Below are 22,268 nucleotides of genomic sequence, written 5' to 3'. Positions count from 1 at the left end.
GGATTTCATTTGGAGGAAGAAGAATGAAAAAAAATGGACTATATTAGGATACCTATTTGTATATTTACAGTGTGAATTTCTTAAAGAATGGTGAAAAGGTGAAAATGAAACCATCTTGAAGTTGATGGGGGGGGGGGGTTTCTTGGGGGAGGTGTCATGTGAGAGTACATTTAAGAAATGGGTGTTTATAAATGGGTGTGTATATAAATATCTGTAGTGAGAGTACCTTTAAGAATTGGGTGTTTACTACTGCAGTGATGTCAGAGAGTCGGTGGAGCTGGGCTGTCTGTCAGCTTTTTACTTTTGTTTTAGGCTGTTTGCTGCAGGGTGTGTTTTAGTTTCATTTTCAGTGTTGGAGCTGAAGCCAGACAGAGCAGGTGTACTGTTGATCTCTCTGCCATCAAAAGATCATTTGGTGAATTCAGAATTATAAATGTTTTCAGTAGTGAATGTAAATCTAATGTGCTTCTGGTAAAAGGTGTTTTAAGTCTTATGAATGTTAAAAGGAAAGCCTGAAGGATTACTTAGTGTTGTAGTCTTTGGGGGTTGTATTTGAGTTAATGGTTGCTAAGATGTTTACTGTATGTTTTAAAAAGGTTAACTTGAGTTCATAGAATAAACATTGTTTTGCTTTAAAAAATACTTTTCCATTTCTGCTGTACCACACCTGTAGAGTGGGCCATGTGCTCCCATACCACAATCTATGAAACGTTGTGGGTCAGGTGAACTCCATGATACACTTTGGGGTTCTCTAAACCCTGGCCCATAACACGATGGACATGTTCACTACCAGAACTACTGTCCAAACATGTTTCTTATGCTCTCCATTTTTGTTCTTCATATTCACAATCCATGGGCCTTACCTCTTTCCCTTTACCTTGTACATTCAACCAGTTTTTCTATTTATACAAAAAACAACTGATATAGGCTGCAGCCCCCTACCATCTGCAGTGAATTCTTTGCATGGACAGCCCATGCCAAAGCCGAAGGCTGGCAAAATTTTACAAAGCTTTTAATCTATCACAGCATGATTATCTCACACAAACCGTTACTAAATGGGCTTTCCACAGCTTTATTCATAACTATTATGTTCATGTTCTGACATATACCCCAAAATTTATTGTTTGCTGATGCCTCCCTTTGTCAGTGAGGAACTTTGCCAGTGGCCCCAGTCCAGTCCCTATCCATTTTTCTATTATCTGTTCCACAAAGTCAACAAAGTATAAAATGAAAATGTTATTTTCTTTATCCAATACCTTAAGGTCCCATACCTTAAGCCGCACCTTTATTAAAATCTGTCGCCAAGCGCATACTCACTATGGGCTGCAATGGGGATCTTCTATATTTCTTACATATACCCCATCTATTGCTCATCAAAGCACCAGAGTACAGAAGAGGCCTTCGGCCCATCAAGCCTGCACGGACAAAGAAAAACTATTCTAATTTACTTCCCAGCACTTGGCCCGTAGCCTTGAATGTTATGACATTTCAAGTGCTCATCCAAGTACTTTTGAAAGACTATGAGGTTTCCAACTATTTTCCCAGGCAGTGCATTCCAGATCCCAACACCTTCTGGATGAAAAGATAATTCCTCAACTCCCGTTTAAACGTCCTGCTTTTCACTTTAAAATCATGCCCCCTTGTTATTGATCCTTCAACTAAGGGGAACAGCTGCTTTCTATCCACCCTGTCCATGCCCCTCACAATTTTGTACACCTCATCAGATCCCCTCTCAGCCTTCTCTGCTCCAAAGATAACAACCCGAGCTTGTCCAGTCTCTCTTGATAGCTAAAATGCTCCATCCCAGGAAGCATCCTGGTGAATCTTCTCTGTACCCTCTCTCGTGCAATCATAGCCTCCCTATAGTGAGGTGACCAGAACTGACCACAGTACTCCAGCTGTGGCCTAACCAAACTCCTCTATATCTTCAACATAACCTCTCTGATCTTATAATTTATGCCACGTCTGATAAAGGCAAGTATCCCGTATGCCTTCTTAATACTCTATTCACCTGTCGGCACCTTTAGGGATCTGTGAACAAGGACCCCAAGATCCTTCTGTTCCTCGGAACTTCCTGGTGTCCTGCCACTGACTGAGTACTCCCTTGTCGTGTTATTTCTTCCAAAGTGCATCATCTCATAGCTTTCAGGGTTAAGTTTCATTGGTCACTGATCTGCCCATTTAACCAAACCATCTATATCCTCCTGCAACCTAAGACCTTCATCTTCACTATCAACCACCTGGCCAATCTTCATGTCATCTGCCAACTTATTATCATTCCCTCCCGCCCCCCCCCCCCCCCCCCCATGCACTTTCTTCTACATCATTTCTATATATATATATATCACAAACAAAAAGGGACACTGTGGTACACCACAGGACACCAGCTTCCAGTCACACAAACAGCCTTCTATCAGCAGCCTCTCTCCCCTATCACTAAGCCAATTTTGGATCCAAATTGCTACGTTTCCCTGGATCCCACATGCTTTTACCTTCTTTGTCAGTCTCACATGTGGAACCTTGTCAAAGGCTTTGCTGAAATCCATATAAATTACATCAGCTGGACTGCTCTCACCTACACTGTTGACCTCCTCAGAAAATGTCTTAGGCATGGCCTCCCTCTGACAAAACCATGCTGACTGTTCCGGATCATACCTGACCTCTCCAAGTAGAGATTGATTCTGTACTTCAGATATTTCTCCACGAGTTTCCCCAACACTGATGTGAGACTCACTGGTCTGTAATTCCCTAGTTTATCTCCACCAGCCTTCTTGATAGGTGGAACCAAATTCACTATCATCAGTCCTTTGGTACATCCACTGCGGCCAGAGAAGAATTAAAAATTTGGTCAGAGCCCCTATAATTTCCTTTCTTGCCTCCCAACGCAGCCTGGGATACAACTCATCTTGATCTGGGAATTTGTCCTCTTTTAAGCCTGCTAAAACCTCTCGTACCTTCTCGCTCCCTATGTCAAACTGCTCAAGAACCTCACAGTCCCTTTGTCTGAATTCTGCAACCACATCCTCTTTCTCCAAAGTGAAGACAGATGTAAAGTACTCATTTAACCCGACCAATGTCATCCGGTACATCGCACAGATTATCATCTTGGTCCCTAATAGGTCCTACTCTTTCCCTGGATATGCTGTTCCCTTGATAACCTCATGGAGTACACTGGGATTTTCCCTAATCATGCCCAGCAGTGCTCTTTGATGCCGCCTCTTTGCTCTCCTAATTGCTTTTTTGAGTTCCCCCCTGAACTTTCTATACTCCATAAGAGCCTCGTTAGATTTGCTCCCTTTTTACCTGTTAAAAGCCTGTTTTCCTTCCTATCCAGCCCTGAATATTCCTAGTTCTCTGTACTTTTTGCTTCTACATTTCACCGAAAGGGAACATGTTGAATATGTACTCTCACCAGTTCCATTTTGAACATCCCACCCCCCCACTACTGTTCTGCTGTAGATTTACCCAGGCGTAACTGTTTCCACTCTACTTTTGCGAAATCCTGCCTTACTTTAATAAAAACAGCCTTTCCCCAATCCAAAACCTGTTTTTGCAGACCATCATTTTCCTTTTCCATGATAAATTTAAAACATACAGTGTTGTGATCGCTATCACTTAAATGCACCCCCACTGCTACCTCAACCACCTCTCTGGCTTTATTCCCCAGAACTAGGTCCAGCCCTGCACCATCCCTTGTTGGACCTTCAACATGATGATATAAAAAGCTCTTTTGAATACATTTCAAAAAATATGCTCCATCTAAGAGACCCTTCTAAGACATCGTCCCTCCTAATAGCAATAATGCAACACCACCTCCTCTTTTACACTTTCCCCTGTCCTGCCTGAAGATCCTGTATCCCGTAATGTTGAGCTACCAGTCCTGCCCTCCCTTAACCACGTCTCTGTGATGGCAACAACATCACAAATCTGTGCTCTTAACTCTTACCTATGATACTCCAAGCATTAAAGCAGAGACCATCCAACCTCACCTTACTCCCTTGGAACTTAACATGCTGTGTCCCTATTGTATTAACACTCTGTGTCCCCTTCCCTTCCAGAATTAGTTTAAATCCCTCCCAACAGCACTAACAAACCCACCTGCAAGGATGTCCATCCCATTAGGTTCCGGTGTAGGTGTCCCGCTTGCACCTTCCCCAGAAACAACTCCAGTGATCCAAGAAGCTAAACACCTCTCTCCTGCACCAACTCTTGAGCAACGCATTCAGCTACCCTATTTTCTTATGTTTGTACTCGCTAACACATGGCACCAGGAGTATTCCAAAGGTTACAATATTTGAAGCCCTTTTTTCATCTACTGCTTGGCTCCCTGAATTCTTGATGCAGGGCCTCATCCCTCATTCTACCAAAATCTGCGGTCGAGACACATCTGAATGCTCCCCTAATTAATGAATCCCACTATCACTCCTGCATTCTTCTTCCTGCCCTCCTGTACAGTCAAGCCACTCTGTCCGCACTCTCTGGAGGAAGCAGTGCCCACATCAGCTTCCGTAATGGAAAATCGATTTGTGAGCGGAACCCCAGAGGACCCCTGCACTACCTGCCTGTTTCTTTTGACTGTTTGGTGGTCACATATTCCTTTTTTAACTTTTTTAATCCTTGAGCTGTGGCATGACCATCTCTCTAAATGGACTATCCACTTAACTCTCAGCCTCATGCACATGTCAAGTGTCTCCTGCCACTGCCGCACAAGCTCCGAAATGCAGAGTTCAATTTCTGAATTCAGGAGAACTTTCTGCACCTGTGTTTGGTTTGAAACACCCAATTATATCACTCACAATAGTTGATTGCATAATGGTCACACCTAAAACACTGGCTGACCAGACCCTGGGGTTCGTTTTTCTGTTGAAATTTCCTAATTCATTCCTCCTGTCATAATTGTTAAAGTGTTTTTGTCCTTGTTATTTTTAGTTATAAATCTTCTTTCGTAATGAACTAGGCGGCCTGTTCCTAGCCTACCCCCCATCCCGTTAACATTGTGTCTTCCATAGTCTGCCTTCTTGCTGATCGGTCCATTTGTGTCATGAAGGCTGCCAGCATGGAATGTTTGTCCATGAAGCTTTTTTAGAACCCCTGACATTTGTTCTCGCAAGGTGTGCCTTTCTGCAAATATAACTCCCGTCAAAACAAGCAGTCTATCCACATTTGTAAGTTCAAAACAGTCCAATAATTTGAATGCCAGCACCGATTGAGGAATTGCTAGTGGATTTTTAAAAAACTTCTTCAACTCTAATTTTATTGTGATCCACAACCACTTCTCTTCCAACTCCACAGTGCCACCTACGTCCCCTTTATACATTTTTTTTTAATTAAAAAAAATTTTTTTTAGAGTACCCAATTCATTTTTTCCAATTAAGGGGCAATTTAGCGTGTTCAATCCACCTTCCCTACACATCTTTGGGTTGTGGGGGCGAAACCCATGCAAACACGGGGAGAATGTGCAAACTCCACACGGACAGTGACCCAGAGCCAGGATCGAACCTGGGACATTGGCGCCGTGAGACTGCAGTGCTACCACTGTGCCGCCGTGCTGCCCTCCCTTTATACATATTTTAGCCTCAAAGCAATAAGTGTGGTCCATTGAACAATTAAAGCTCAAACCTAACTTGAGCACTGGGAAACATTAACTCCTGCTAACAACCCACAGGTCTTCCCTTTCATATAACATAGAACATAACAGCGCAGTACAGGCCCTTCGGCCCTCGATGTTGCGCCGACCTGTGAAAGCACTCTAAAGCCCATCTACACTATTCCCTTATCGTCCATATGTCTATCCAATGACCATTTGAATGCCCTTAGTATTGGCGAGTCCACTACTGTTGCAGGCAGGGAATTCCACGCCCTTACTACTCTCTGAGTAAAGAACCTACCTCTGACATCTGTCTTATATCTATCTCCCCTCAATTTAAAGCTATGCCCCTCGTGCTAGACATTACCATCCGAGGAAAAAGGCTCTCACTGTCCACCCTATCCAATCCTCTGATCATCTTGTATGCCACAATTAAGTTACCTCTTAACCTTCTTCTCTCCAACGAAAACAGCCTCAAGTCCCTCAGCCTTTCCTCATAAGATCTTCCCTCCATACCAGGCAACATTCTGGTAAATCTCCTCTGCACCCTTTCCAATGCTTCCACATCCTTCCCATAATGCGGCGACCAGAATTGCACGCAATACTCCAAATGCGGCCGCACCAAAGTTTTGTATAGCTGCAACATGACCTCATGGCTCCGAAACTCAATCCCTCTATCAATAAAAGCTAACACACCGTACGTCTTCTTAACAACCCTCTCAACCTGGGTGGCAACTTTCAGGGATCTATGTACATGGACACCAAGATCTCTCTGCTCATCCACACTGCCAAGAATCTTACCATTAGCCCAGTACTCTGTCTTCCTGTTATTCCTTCCAAAGTGAATCACCTCACACTTTTATGCATTAAACTCCATTTGCCACCTCTCAGACCAGCGCTGCAGCTTATCTATGTCCCTCTGTAACTTGTAACATCCTTCCGCACTGTTCACAACTCCACCGACTTTAGTGTCATCTGCAAATTTACTCACCCATCCTTCTACGCCCTCCTCCAGGTCATTTATAAAAATGACAAACACCAGTGGCCCCAAAACAGATCCTTGTGGTACACCACTAGTAACTGGACTCCAGTCTGAACATTTCCCATCAACCACCACCCTTTGTCTTCTTCCAGCTAGCCAATTTCTGATCCAAACTGCTAAATCACCCTGAATCCCATGCCTCTGTATTTTCTGCAGTAGCCTACCATGGGGAACCTTATCAAACGCTTTACTGAAATCCATGTACACCACATCAACTGCTTTACCCTCATCCACCTGTTTGGTCACCTTCTCAAAGTACTCAATAAGGTTTGTGAGGCACGACCTACCCTTCACTAAACCGAGTTGACTATCTCAAATCAAATTATCCCTTTCCAGATGATTATAGATCCTAGCTCTTATAAAGCTTTCCAAGATTTTGTCCACAACAGAAGTGAGGCTCACTGGTCTATAGTTACCGGGGTTGTCTCTACTCCCCTTCTTTAACAAGGGGACAACATTTGCTATCCTCCAGTCTTCTGGCAGTATTCCTGTAGAAAAAGATGACTTAAAGATCAAAGCCAAAGGCTCAGCAATCTCCTCCCTAGATTCCCAGAGAATCCTAGGATAAATCCCATCCGGCCCAGGGGACTTATCTATTTTCACACTTTCCAGAATTGCTAACACCTCCTCCTTATGAACCTCAAGCCCTTCTAGTCTCGTAGCCTGAATCGCAGTATTCTCCTCGACAACATTGACTTTTTCCTGTGTGAATACTGACGGAAAATATTCATTTAGCACCTCTCCTATCTCCTCGGACTCCAAGCACAAACTTCCCACTACTGTCCTTGACTGGCCCTACTCTTACCCTCGTCATTCTTTTATTCTGACATATCTATAGAAAGCTTTAGGGTTATCCTTGATCCTTTCAGTTGCAGAAGAGAGCACAGGACACTCGCGGGAGAGATAGAACCAAGGTGGTCGTCCCCAGATTTGTCAGCAAACAACTACAGAGAAAAAAAACAATGCAGACAGCTTTCACTTCATCATCCCTGGAGATGGAGTAATGAGGCTGCCCAGCTATTGGGTTACAGTGGCCTATATGGCGTGCAGCACAGTTTTGCTGTAAACATTCCATGATTCAATAATTCTATATTGACTTGATCTCCTGTAAAATATTATCATTTTATTATGTTATCGTAGCAGCTGGTGTAAGCTGAACCAAACTGTGCCCAACTTTGGTGAATTATTTTCACGGTAGCATTGTGGATAGCACAATTGCTTTCCAGCTCCAGGGTCGCAAGTTCGATTCCGGCTTGGGTCACTGTCTGTGCGGAGTCTGCACGTCCTCCCCGTGTGTGCGTGGGTTTCCTCCGGGTGCTCCGGTTTCCTCCCACAGTCCAAAGATGTGCAGGTTAGGTGGATTGGCCATGATAAATTGCCCTTAGTGTCCAAAATTGCCCTTAGTGTTGGGTGGGGTTACTGGGTTATGGGGATAGGGTGGCGGTGTTGACCTTGGGTAGGGTGCTCTTTCCAAGAGCCGGTGCAGACTCGATGGGCCGAATGGCCTCCTTCTGCACTGTAAATTCTGTGATAATCTATGATAATTTGACCCCAAAACGAGCTTCCAGTCACACAACTGCACCATCAGTTGGACGGACTATTTGTACCACTATTGACCCATCCGGACCTGCCTCAATTCATCTGCTGTTGAAAAGCTGAGCCATGTGTTATAACCCCACATGAGAATGAACCGATTAATAGCCCCATGAGCTTGTGGAGTACGACCCCTCCCCTCCCCCCGCTGAGGGGCGGAGACCCATCAGTGGGATATTGGACTTGGAACATAAAAGTCAGCCCAGGTAGGAGCCGTGATGTGTGCAGTCCCAGGGGGACCTGAGTTATGCTTGTTCATAATTCACTTTGACAATAAACCTTTTCGTTGAACTCTCTCACCGGACTCATCTGTGACCACTATATCATGCATCTACTATCTTGAGACTTGGCTATTCTAATGTATTCTGGAACAATATCTTGCATTTCATCCTTAAGCTCTGCTGCCTGTATCTGGTTCACCCATCACCCCCTGTACACACGGATTTGTGTTGGCTCCTGCTTAAGCAGCGACTGGATTTTAAAATTCTGACTATACCCTCTTTTGTTGTTCTTTTCTCATTTGAAACAATCACTTCTAACTTTGGAAGGCTTCTCTGTTTCTGTTTATTTATCTTACTGCAGCCTTTTTTATTTTAGTTTTAAAAAGGCCTTTAATAGCCATCCAATAAAATAATTAAATTCTGAATTTCAAGTCTCAATTAAAAGGAATAGTTTGCAACTAACTACTTGCGAATTCACGGACTGAAAGAGAGGCAAAAAATCATTGTGATACATTTAGGGGGTTAGGACTCAATCCGATTCAGAAAGTATCCTGAATGAGACAAATTCAAGAATATGAATGTAATCAAAATACCTCCTTCCCCATTTGTGGGCAGGTCAATAAATACAGAAGGAAGGGAGGGAGTGTGGCAGGGGAGTGTTGGGTACAAAAAAGATGTATTATAATTCTTCTATGGTGAGCAGAAAATAGTCTGGATTCAAACAGCAGGGGGTGCTTGGAACCTGTCAGGTAATGTTAGGTTGTGAAATGGGGTTAAGGCTATAGAACAAATCTTGGGCTATTTTACTTGTGATTCTTCCTTACAATTTAGTTCATACATACATCCCCAGTGGAGTTTAACAGGATGCACTCCTCAACTTTTCTCACTCTGTTTACAATAGCTAGGAATTTGAAATTTACAACTGTTGCCCAAATTCTCAAATTTTCTGACTGAAGGAAACATGAGTCGATATAGGGCAGTTTAGGTGCCTATAGTTCCTCTTAAAGACTCCAGATGCAATTTGCCATGTATTTGAGTCTTTGCTCCTGAGAACATTAAAAATCATTTCAAATTTTATATGAAGTACACATGGGATATTTACTCATCTACCACCAAATATATTACAGGATGTGCTGTTGCATAATATCCTATTAAGGCATAGGGCATGGTCTATAAGTCGGTGAGCCTCACATCGGTAGTAGGTAAAGTATTGGAGAGAATTCTCAGGGACTCCAGAAACAAATGGATTCAGTGATAGACAGCATAGTTTTGTGAAGGGGAGGTCGTTCCTCACTAACTTGACTGAGTTTTTTGAGGAGGTGACAAAGATGATTGATGAGGGGAGGGTGGTAGGTGTTGTTTACATGGACTTCAGTAAAGCCTTTGACAAGGTGCTTCATGGCAGACTGGTACAAACGGTGAAGTCACATGGGATCAGAGGTGAGGTGGCAAGATGGACACAGAACTTGCTTGGTCACAGAAGGCAGAGGGTAGCAGTAAAGAGGTGTTTTTCTGAATGGAATGTTGTGACTAGTGGTGTTCCACAGGGATCTGTGCTGGGGCCTCTGTTGTTTGTAGGATACATTAACAATTTAGAGGAAAATGTAGCCAGTCTGATTAGGAAGTTCGCAGATGACACTAAGGTTGGTGGAGTGGCAGATAGTGTTGAGGATTCTCAGAGGATACAGCAGGACATAAGTAGGTAGACATGACTTGGGCAGAGAAATGGCAAATGGAGCTTAATCCGGACAAATGTGAGGTGACGCATTTTGGTAGGTCTAACATAAAGGGGAAATTTACAGTAAAGGGCAAAACTCTTAGGAATATAGAAAGTCAGAGAGATCTGGGCGTGCACGTCCACAGATCTTTGAAAGTGGCAACACAAGTGGACAAGGTAGTCAAGAAAGCATATGGAATGCTTAATGCCATTGGACGGGGTGTCAAGTATAAAAAGTGGCAAGTCATGCTACAGTTATATAGAAACTTGGTAAGGCCGCACTTGGAATATTGCGCATAATTCTGGTTGCCACAGTACCAGGGATGTGGAGGTTTTGCAGAGGCTGCAGAGGAGATTTACCTGGATGTTGCCTGGTCTGTAGGGTGAAAGCTATGCCGAGAGGCTGAATAGATTCTGACTGTTTTCATTAGAACGACAGAGGTTGAGGGATGACCTGATAGATGTCTACAAAATTATGAGAGGCATGGATAGAGTGGATGGGCAAGCACTCTTTCCCAGGGTGGAGGTGTCAGTCACCAGGGGGCATAGGTTTAAGGCCCATGGGGCAAACTTTAGAGGAGATATGCGAGGCTGTTTATTTTACACAGAGGGTGGTGAGCGCCGGGAACGCGTTGCCAGGGAAGGTTGCGGAAGCAGATACATTAACGGCATTCAAAAGGCATCTCGACAAATACATGGATAGGATGGGTGTATAGGGATACAGCACTAGGAAGTGCTGAGGGTTTTGGCCAAGGGTGGTACCATGACTGGTACAGGCTTGGAGAACTGAAATGCTTGTTTCTGGCTGTATTGTTCTTTGATCTAACTGAATGGGAACAGAGTCCTGTAACCAGTGCGTTTAGCCGAGTGTTTCCCAACTCTGGCAGCCCCGAGAAACACCATGCTACCTACCGGGACTCAGATTGGGGGCTTCGGCAGAGAACTCCCCAACGAGGCCTCACTTAGTCCCATTTCCTGCACTGAAGTGTTTTGCTCGCTGGAATTAGTGCAGTGGAGATCGGGACACCGATTTTAAATGGTATCCCGATCTCTCGACCCCATGACGCGACTCCCAGATCCCCGAAAAGCCCCAACTCATCGATAAGAGGGTCCTCAAGCCTCACCTCAGCTGTACAAGGCACCCCTAGGCCCAATCCCCATCATGGGAAAAATGCCGGCATGGCACCTTGGCACTACCAGCCGAGCAGTACCCCTGCCAGCTGGCACTGCCATGTGGGCACCTTGGCAGTGCCAGGCAGTCATCTGGGTGGCACTTCAAAGGTACCTTCTGGCAGGGGAGGCACTTGTGCCAGGGTGGCACCCTGCCCAGAGAGCAAGCATCTGGGGGCCTCCAATCCTTGGGAGACCCCACGAGTGCCGTCCCGTGTGGTCCCCTTTTGTATAGACCAGCACTGAATGATGCTGATATGCAGATTTGCAAAACGGTGATTCAGCCCACAATGGGCGGGATTCAGATTGTGACGGCTCACCTGATTGGGTTAGATCTCACGAGATGTAATGAGTCAGGTAGCTCCTGGAAGAGGGACCTCCCGACATCTGCTGGCAGGCCTTTTGGGTACAACGCGGCCGGTAGATCGCAGCAACTAGAGGCTTTTCACAGTAACTTTTTTGCAGTGTTAATGTAAGCCTACTTGTGACGATAAAGATTATTATTATTTTTATAGTCTTTTAAAGTTATTTTTTTATTGGAGGCAGTTCAGAGAAGGTTTACCAGACTAATACCCGGAATGGGTGAGTTGTCATATGAGGAATGGCTGTGCATGTATCCACTGGCGTTTAGAAAAATAAGAGGCGACTTGATTGAAACATTTAGGGTGGGATTCTCCGTCCCGCCACACCATTTTCTGGTGTGGCGTGCCCCCGCTGGCAGCGGGATCATCCGTCCCATCAGTCAGCCAATGGAGTTTCCCATTGTGGGCACCCCCAAGCCGTCGGGAAATCCGCTGGCGTGAGTGCACTGCCGGTGAAACGGAGGATCCCTGCCGGCAGAGAATCCAGCCCTTAAGATCTTGAGCGTATTGACAGGGTGAATGTGGAGAGAATGTTTCGCCTTGTAGGAGAATCTAGAACTAAGGATCATTGTTTAAAAATAAGGGGTCATCCATTTATAACAGAGGTGAGGTGACCTTTTCAACTGAGAGGGTTGTTTGAACTCTCTTCCTGCAAAGGTGGTGGAAGCAGGTTCCAATCAGATCAGCTATGATCTTAATAAATGGTGGAGCACGCGCGAGGGGCCAAATGGTCTACTCCAGATCATTGTCCGTATGTTCATACGATCTTACATCTACAGTAGTTAACACATTGTTGTAATCAATTCTGTTTTGTGCTCCGTATTGTTACTCCTCCAATTATTTTCATTCTCTGTTCTTGCACTTTTCAGTCCCACTTTTCCTGAGCTCAACAAATCATCTTGCAAGTTCCTCTGTTGCAGGATTATTAAATCATACTACTTCACAACACAGGAAGAGACCATTCGGCGCATTGTGCCTGTGACAGCTCTCTGCCGTGGGTTTCCCTTTTGTCCCAGGTCCTTAAATATTCCTTTTCCATGTTTGTATTCACTTTAATTTTCAGAAAATTGTTATGGATCCTGTTTCCACCCATTGTTTCAGATCGGGCATTCGCTACCCTAACAATCTTGTGTCAAAAAAAAAGACTTTTTCGGAACCTCTCTGTCTTCTCTTAACCTCGGCTTTATTAGTTCACTGATGATCAGCTGCAGTTTGATTTGAGAAGCTCAGTTCCTATCAACTCTTTTTGCTAGTTTGTGTAGCAAAGTGAATATACAGTTCATGTGTAGTTGAGCATACCTTGAGACAATCATCAACTAATTTCCCAATTTTAAAAATGACAAATTTGACCATAAACAATGCAGGACTGCTCTGCACTCAATCCCCTTGCTATACTTGCTAATTTTACCTTAAAAGGATATAAACACAGCTCTCTTAAAATTAAGCAAGCATAAATTTCTGTCAGAACTAAATCCGAATACTAAATCAAAGTTTTCAGTATCAGTAAAGTGTAGCCGAAAAAAGAAAATAATTATTTTATATCTCTATATGGTATCACAGAATCTTACAGCAAATAAGGAGGGCATTTACTCCATTGTGTTTGTGCTATCCAGTTAGTCCCCCTCTCCTGTTCTTGCTGTCTTCCAGTTTTTTCTCTTTCAATTACCTAGCCAATTCCCTTTTGAACAGTACCATTTGAAGTTATTCTCTGTGTTAATATTTCTCACTTTAAACTCATAGTTATATAGTTATATTAACAAGTCAGTTATGCATCACTTTATCAGGTACTGGTTGAAAATCCATATAGACAACTACAGCTGTACAACCCTCGTCACTCCTCTCCATGACTTCATTGTATCATAGTTATGCACACTGTTGATTTATGTTCAATTTTATTTTTCCCTCTAAATCCTCCACTTTTGCTCACATTAGTTTTACTTTGATCTTTGGCCCTCAATCTCTGTGGACCTGTTCAACTTCACTCTACAATTCCCAACTGAAGCTGACTTTCTGCAGCTTTCAACAGCTTCTGCCAAATTCATAACTCCTAGGGTTGATTCAGCTACAATTCTGAACTAGTCCAACTTGCCAAATTGCAGTCTTGTCAGCAAGATAATCTCAAGCTCCCTGTTTGAGTGCAGTGATGCTCAAACAGATTGCAGATTGCTGGGGTTTCTGTCTGAAACTTATTCCCCTTTCATGTTTAAAATTATTTCCTCTTTCCAAAATCTCCCTGGATATTCATTAACCATTGCCTTCATCCCAGTGCTCTTTCTGACACTAGGTAATCCTGTGTGCACCTTCCCAATAACGCTTCTCTTTTTTGTATAGCTTTTGTTCCTGGTGTCCGTATTTATGGAAATCAGTGGTATAAACCCATGAGCTACAATGCTCTTGTAGAGTGCACATTCCACAAATGCCTTCTAGAAATTTATGCTATTTGACAAGCTTCTTCAAAAATCTTTGGCACTAATAGAAAGTAAAATTTCCAGCTGCAGACCATGAATCTAAATGTTCTCTTATGGTTATTTGGGAAATAATGAATTATCAGATAAAACTGGAACAAAAGCAGAATTCTGGAAACTGACACCAGGTCACTTCATAGATGTGGTAAAAACCGACAAGTCTATATTTTGGGTGTGCGTCAGTAGGTTGAGAGTCAAAACAAACAGAGCTGCTTCCAGCAGAATCAATTCTGCAAATTGTTAATGCTTCATCAAACATCAGCTTCTCTGCTGGGAATGTTTTGTGCACATTTAACTATTTCTTCTGTTTACTTTCTGCCTGGGAGGGTGGTAGAGGCGGGATGCCTCACATCCTTTAAAAAGTACCTGGATGAGTACTTGGCACATCACAACATTGAAGGCTGTGGGCCAAGTGCTGGTAAATTGGATTAGGTGGGCAGGTCAGGGCCTTTCATGCGTCGGTGCAGACTCAATGGGCTGAAGGGCCTCTTCTGCACGTAGTATTCTGTGATTCTATCCACTTTGAATCCAAATTAAGTTCCTGGAGAGGCCAGTTCTGTGATTGAGGACTAAAAAAATGGAATATGTTTTTTTACATTTAATTTAACTCGGCAGAAACTAATGAGACCCTGGGTTTCCCATGTAATTGTACCTATACTTTATACTGGAGAGATTAAGAAGTCTTACAACACCAGGTTAAAGTCCAACAGGTTTGTTTGGAGTCACTAACTTTCGGTGTTGTGAGACTTCTTACTGTGCCCTCTCCAGTCCAACTCCTGCATCTCCACATCATGGCTACCATTATACTGGAGTGATACACCAATGGTGAGGATACTTTTCATCTGGCTGTGATTGTGCTCTGTTAATGTAGAAATGTCTACTGGAATGTACACATGCACGGAGCAACTGTAGAAGCAAATACATCAGCAACTTTTCCTGATTAACCTTTTGTGTGCTGTATATTTAACATAGGGGGTGGGATTCTCCGCAATCGGCGCGATGTCCGCCGACCGACGCCAAAAACGGCGCGAATCAGTCCGGCATCGCGCCGCCCCAAAGGTGCGGAATTCTCCGCATCTTGAGGGGCCGAGCCCTCACCTTGAGGGGCTAGGCCCGCGCCGGACTGATTTCCGCCCCGCCGGCTGGCGGGAAAGGCCTTTGGTACCCCGCCAGCTGGCGCGAAAATGACTTTGCCGTGCGACGCATGCGCGGGAGCGTCAGCGGCCGCTCACGGCATCCCCGCGCATGCGCAGTGGAGGGGGTCTCTTCCGCCTCCGCCATAGTGGAGACCATGGCGAAGGCGGAAGGAAAAGAGTGCCCCCACGGCACAGGCCCGCCTGCGGATCGGTGGGCTCCAATCGCGAGCCAAGCCCCCCCGCAGGACCCCGGAGCCCGCCCGCGCCACCTTGTCCCGCCGTTCGAAAGGTGGTTCAATCCACGCCGGCTGGCGTGGGTTGACAGCGGCTGGATTTCGCCCCATCGCAGACCGGAGAATCGCCGGGGGATTTCCGGTGCGGCGCGATTCCCGCGAATCTCCGGTGGCGGAGAATTTGGGACACGGCGGGGGCTGGATTCACGCCGGCCCCCGGCGATTCTCCGACCCGGTGGGGGGTAGGAGAATCGCGCCCCTGATGTCTGATGGAAACTAAATAATCTTCATTTCTTTTTGCCAAATCAAATGACTCTTGTCGTACACAACTCTTTTAAGGGCTGCGCTTCCCATTGATATTTCGAGCAGTTTAAGGACATGCACTTTCCATCTGTGCCTCCAGCTGGCTGGGTTGGCCAATCTTGTGCCCTGAAGCAAACTCCACTCATGTTTCAAAGAAACATCCTGCACTCTTTCAGCCTGGATGATGACATTTTTTTCCATTGGTGTAATGAACTGTCTCTATGGATATCACACCAGATTAATTACCTAAGTGCTTGCAGAGCTGATCACTGTTGTCCAGTCTGTCATCTGCTTCTTCTGGTGACCATGCACACTCTGTTGTCATGGTGATGTAGAACTTCTTTTTATATAAATCTGCAACAAAGCAGAATAATAAGCAGATAGCAGAAATGAAACGTTTATAGTCAACCCTATTTTTCGAAGGAGCATGTATTTGCTTCTTAAAATACATTTCCCTTACAGAATGTTTTAAATATAAGATGCAAAGGGGTGGTGGCATTAATGAAAATTACATGAACTATATTATAACCATGCCTGGACTGTGGAATAGCTGCTAACCTTACATACTCTGGCCGACATGTAACTCCAGGACAGCAATGTGATTGACTCTTAACAGCCTCTGAAATGGTCTCAGTTGAAGAACAATTATGGATGAGAAACAAATGCTGGCCTTGCCAGCAATGCCCACAACCCATGAAAGAGTAGATAATTTAAAAATACATATTTAAACAAAACATTGTCTTCTTGCATGTGACTCCTATTGATTCATTTTGTTACTTGTCTTTGCTTACAAATGAACAAAGCACGGAGTCAGCAAGTAACCTGGTCCTATGAAAGATATTTAAACCTCAGAAGTAGATTTGACTCTTTGATTACTTGAGAATAAAAATCTGACCATTGTGGTAACAAATCCAACTCTCCAGCTGCTTTGATTCACACTACATCACGATAAGAAAAGGCTATGTATGGGCTCCAACTGCATTGTAAAGACTTGTTTACAAGTCCATTACTAACCATGCCTCAAGCCAAGCTATTCCAGTCCAGCTACAAAATTAGCATCTAGCCAACAATACGGGAAATAACCTGGGTATGTTCTGCCTACAAAACAAAATAAGGTTCAATCTGGCCAATGAATGCCTAATCCTCAATCAAACCGATGGAAAGAGTCAGCAACTGTGCTTTCAAACAGCACTTGCTCCAGTTCACTGCTGCTCAGTTTGTGTTCCGTGAAGGCCACTTGGCTCCAGACCTTATTACAGCGACATCCAAATATGGAGGGAAGAGTTCAACTCCAGAGGCGATGTGCTAAGAATTTTCATTGACATCAAGACAGTACATGAGCAAGACTGACCCTAAGCAGCCCTTTAAAGCTGAACTCAATGAGAATCAGGGATAAAGCTCTTTGGTGGCTCCTCCAGCTGCAATAGTTTCTCAGAGCAACATCGCAGCCCCAAATATTTACAACTGTTCGGTTTATAAAATGGCCACCCGACCATCACAGTGTGAGAAGTGGGGCTATTTGCTGTTCAGCTCCATTCACAATTACACAGATAATGAAGAAGTTCATGTTTGCAAAACAAAACTTGGGGCTGAATTTTCAGGATGGCGAGCGCTCAGCGCCTGCCACACTGGGAGTCAGAGGGGAACACATCCTCTGACAGGCTCGCTGCCATTCAGGCTCAATTGAGCATTGATTGTCAGCAGGTGGGACTTCCATCCGCCCTTTGGCAGATGTCCTGCCTTGGAGAGATGTTGGCAAATCAGATTGGCTGACAGCACCTCAGGCACAGTGCTAAAGTGGCCAAAAGAGGTACTGCGGCACTGTGCTTGAGCCTAAGTCTCAGAACCGCACCAGGTAAGTACCAGGGATCCTATGGGTGGGATTGTAGGGGATGCCGTCAGGGGTCAGGAGGGAGAGGGGGTGATCTCAGTGGTGGGCGGTAGGCCTGGGGGAGTGGGGAGTGTATGGGCTCAGGTCCCTGAGGAGAGGGTTCCACAAATCTGAAGGGGCCTTCAGATTGTGGTGCACACCTGAACGATAGCATCTCCAATTGTGCAACACTTCTTCAACTCCATCATGTCCTCCCTGCTTTTGTCATCTATGCCCCAATTGATAAAAGAGAGTGTCCCATATGCCTTTTTCACCACCCTGTTAACTTGCCCTTCCGCCTTCAGAGATCTATGGACAAACATGCCAAGGTCCCTTTGTTCTTCGGAAATGTCAGACTAGATTTGTGTGCTAAAGAGTCTGTGATGGAACTCAAACCTACATCCATCTGATTCAGAGGTGACAGTTCTACCAATTGAGCCATGGCTGAGAGCAGGATGATAGTAACAAGGGCCATAAAGCATGCCCAAAGTATCCAGTGCTCAGTGCCGAAGCTGGTAAACTGAGTCCACTCATGATTGGGATAATTTTGGTGCATATAGAGTAATGCATAATGAACTTCCCTACCACCTGCCATCATAACCCCCCCCCCCCCCCCCCACCTCCTACCCACCCTACCCTTTTATCCACATAGCATACCCACCCAAGCATACCCACCCCACCCTGTTACTCACCTACTTTATCTGTGTAGCTTCAAAAGAAGCTTTGGGAGATTTAAACTCTTAACTTACAAAAATACTGCAACAATTGCTGTAAAAATGGGCATGGCTTGTCTTCCCCTGGTAATACAGTGCAACAGGCCCTGGAGACAGATAACAAAATTCTGTCCCTGGAAGAATTCAACATTGATAAGGAGGAAGTGCTTAATAGACTGTCAGTACTGAAAGTTAACAAGGCACCAAGACCGGAGGAGATGCATCCAAGGATATTGAAGGAAGTGAGAGTGGGAAGCGCAGCGGCTCAGGAGAGGTGCTAGAGAACTGGAGAGGCAAATGTTATGCTCTTGTCAAAAAGGATTGCGATGATAGCCCCAGCAATTACAGGTCAGTCCGTCTAACATCAGTAGTGAGCAAGCTTCTAGAAAAATTATTTTATAGAATCATCGAATCCCTACAGTGCAAAAGGAGGCCATTCAGCCCATTGAGTCTGCACCAACCTTCCGAAAGGGCACCCTACCTAGGCCCACTTCCCCACCCTTTCCCCATAACCTCGTAACCTCACCTAACTTTTGGCACTAAGGGGCAATTTAGCATGGCCAATTTACCTAATTCACATCTTTGGACTGTGGGAAGAATCCGGAGCACCCGGCGGAAATCCATGCAGACACAGGGAGAACGTGCAAACTCCACTCAGACAGTAACCCAAGGCTGGAATTGAACCTGGGTCTCTGGCTCTGCGAGTCAGATAGAATTGCTAGCCACATAGAAACATTTTGGTTGATTAGGAAGAGCCAACATGGGTTTCTGAAGGGGAAATCATGTTTAACTAATTTGGAGTTTTTTGAGGAGGTAACATGGACTTTCAGAAGGCATTTGATACAATGCCACACAACAGAATTGTGAGAAAAATTATAACTCATGCAATAAAAGGGGTAGTAGCAACATGGATATTAAATAATAGGAAATAGAGAGCAATCCTTAATTGCTATTTTTAAGATTGGAGGAAGGTTTGTAGTGGGATTGGTCTTGCTTTTCCTGATACATATTAATGATCAAGATCTTAGTGTGCAGGGGACAGTTTCAAAGTTTGCGGTTGACACAAAACTTGGACATATTGTAAACTGTGAAGAGGACAGTGCAGAAGCATTATATCAGCTTCATGGGTGAGATCTACCAGCCATGTTGCTCTGAAAGGCAGCCCAGCATGGCCTGTAGATGCTGGGAGAGCCCTCTTCTGGGATCTACCCGTCTTGCCACGCCTCACAAAATCTAACACAATCATGCGAGACGTCGCAATGTGAATCCTGCCCATTGTGAGCTGGATCACATTTTAGCAAATCTTCATACAGCAGTGAGATAGCCAGTCTCACTCTAATATCTACCCAAAGTGTGCTATCTAACACCCTCACGAGATCTCGGGCGAGCGCTGTTCAGTGCTGCTCTCCACAAATAGGGACCAGATGGAACAGCACTCGTGGTGTTCTCCCAGGGGATTGGAGGCCCTCAGGTGCTTGCCCTCTGGGCAGGGTAGCACCTTGGCACTTCTGGTGCCACCCAGGCACCTTGGCAGTGACAGCCTGGCACCATGGCACAGCCACCTGGATGTCAGCCTGGCACTGTCATGGTACACAGCTGGAACTGACAGGGGCACTGGCAAGGTGGGGATTGGCCACCCTAAATTGCACCTTGATTGGAAAAAATAGAATTGGGAGTTCCAAATTAAAAAAACAATAGCAGGATATCCTGGTGAACCTTTTTCTCCGCATTAAAAACAGATACTCTGGCCATTTACCCCATTGTTGCTCTGGATGTTCGGAATTTGTTGTGAGACAATCAAGCTGTACACAGCACCGGCCGGGACCGCACACGGCAGTGACATAGATATATAGAAGATAGGAGCAGGCCCTTTTGGCCCTTCGAGCCTGCTCCGCCATTCATCACGATCATGGCTAATCATCCAACTCAATAACCTAATCCTGCACGCCGCAGTGACCGGGCCGCACGCCGCAGTGACCGGGCAGCACGCCGCAGTGATCGGGCAGCACCCGGCAGTGACCGGGCAGCACGCCGCAGTGATCGGGCCGCACGCCACATTGACCGGGCCGCACACCGCAGTGACTGGGCAGCACGCCGCAGTGACCGGGCCGCACACCGCAGTGATCGGGCCGCACGCCACAGTGACCGGGCAGCACGCCACATTGACCGGGCCGCACACCGCAGTGATCGGGCCGCACGCCACATTGACCGGGCCGCACACCGCAGTGATCGGGCCGCACGCCGCAGTGACCGGGCAGCACGCCACAGTGACCGGGCCGCACGACACAGTGACCGCGCCGCACACCACAGTGACCGGGCCGCATGCCAGTGACCCGGCAGCATGCCACAGTGATCGGGCCGCACGCCACAGTGATCGGGCCGCACGACACAGTGATCGGGCCGCACGACACAGTGATCGGGCCGCACGACACAGTGACCGCGCCGCACACCACAGTGACCGGGCCGCACGCCAGTGACCCGGCAGCACGCTGCAGTGAACGTGCCGCATGCCGCAGTGATCGGGCCGCACGCTGCAGTGACCGGGCTGCAAGCTGCAGTGGACGTGCCGCATGCCGCAGTGACCGGGACGCACGCCACAGTGACCGGGACGCACGCCACAGTGAACTTGCCGCACGCCGCAGTGATCGGGCCGCACGCCACAGTGATCGGGCCGCACGCCACAGTGATCGGGCCGCACGCCACAGTGATCGGGCCGCACGCCGCAGTGACCGGGCTGCACGCTGCAGTGAACGTGCCGCACGTCACAGTGATCGGGCCGCACGCCGCAGTGATCGGGCCGCACGCCACAGTGATCGGGCCGCACGCCACAGTGACCGGGCAGCACGCCGCAGTGACCGGGCCGCACGCCACAGTGATCGGGCAGCACGCCGCAGTGACCGGGCAGCACGCCGCAGTGACCGGGCAGCACGCCACAGTGACCGGGCTGCACGCCGCAGTGACCGGGCAGCACGCCGCAGTGACCGGGCAGCACGCCACAGTGACCGGGCAGCACGCCACAGTGACCGGGCAGCACGCCGCAGTGACCGGGCAGCACGCCACAGTGACCGGGCAGCACGCCACAGTGATCGGGCAGCACGCCGCAGTGACCGGGCCGCACGCCACAGTGATCGGGCAGCACGCCGCAGTGATCGGGCCGCACGCCACAGTGATCGGGCCGCACGCCACAGTGACCGGGCTGCACGCTGCAGTGAACGTGCCGCACGTCACAGTGATCGGGCCGCACGCCGCAGTGACCGGGCCGCACGCCACAGTGACCGGGCCGCACGCCACAGTGATCGGGCTGCACGCTGCAGTGAACGTGCCGCACGTCACAGTGATCGGGCCGCACGTCACAGTGATCGGGCCGCACGCTACAGTGACCGGGCCGCACGCCGCAGTGATCGGGCCGCACGCCACAGTGACCGGGCCGCACGCCACAGTGACCGGGCAGCACGCCACAGTGATCGGGCCGCACGCCACAGTGACCGGGCAGCACGCCACAGTGATCGGGCAGCACGTCACAGTGACCGGGCCGCACGCCGCAGTGATCGGGCCGCACGCCACAGTGACCGGGCCGCACGCCACAGTGACCGGGCAGCACGCCACAGTGATCGGGCCGCACGCCACAGTGACCGGGCAGCACGCCACAGTGATCGGGCAGCACGCCACAGTGATCGGGCCGCACGCCACAGTGACCGGGCCGCACGCCACAGTGATCGGGCCGCACGCCACACTGATCAGGCCGCACGCCGCAGTGATCGGGCAGCACGCCACAGTGACCGGGTCGCACGCCACAGTGACCGGGCAGCACGCTGCAGTGAACGTGCCGCACGCCACAGTGACCGGGCCGCACGTC

At 47.1% G+C, this 22,268-nt stretch overlaps 1 protein-coding gene across 2 annotated transcripts in view; it reads right to left on the bottom strand.

Moving 5' to 3' along the window:
- ppp1r17 (protein phosphatase 1 regulatory subunit 17) overlaps positions 1-22,268 on the bottom strand; it is a 190,713-nt gene that overhangs the window by 84,459 nt on the left and 83,986 nt on the right. For both annotated transcript variants that reach the window (XM_072467368.1, XM_072467369.1), the window contains exon 2: positions 16,076-16,183. In XM_072467368.1, coding sequence (XP_072323469.1) covers positions 16,076-16,154 — 79 coding nt within the window. In that variant the 5' untranslated portion in view covers positions 16,155-16,183. The remainder of the gene's footprint in view (positions 1-16,075; positions 16,184-22,268) is intronic.

This window comes from Scyliorhinus torazame, chromosome 11 (genome assembly GCF_047496885.1).
Source record: "Scyliorhinus torazame isolate Kashiwa2021f chromosome 11, sScyTor2.1, whole genome shotgun sequence".
In the NCBI taxonomy this organism is placed as follows: Eukaryota; Metazoa; Chordata; class Chondrichthyes; order Carcharhiniformes; family Scyliorhinidae; genus Scyliorhinus; species Scyliorhinus torazame.
Note: the sequence above shows the minus strand (reverse complement) of the source record. Positions and strands in the feature narration are given on the sequence as shown.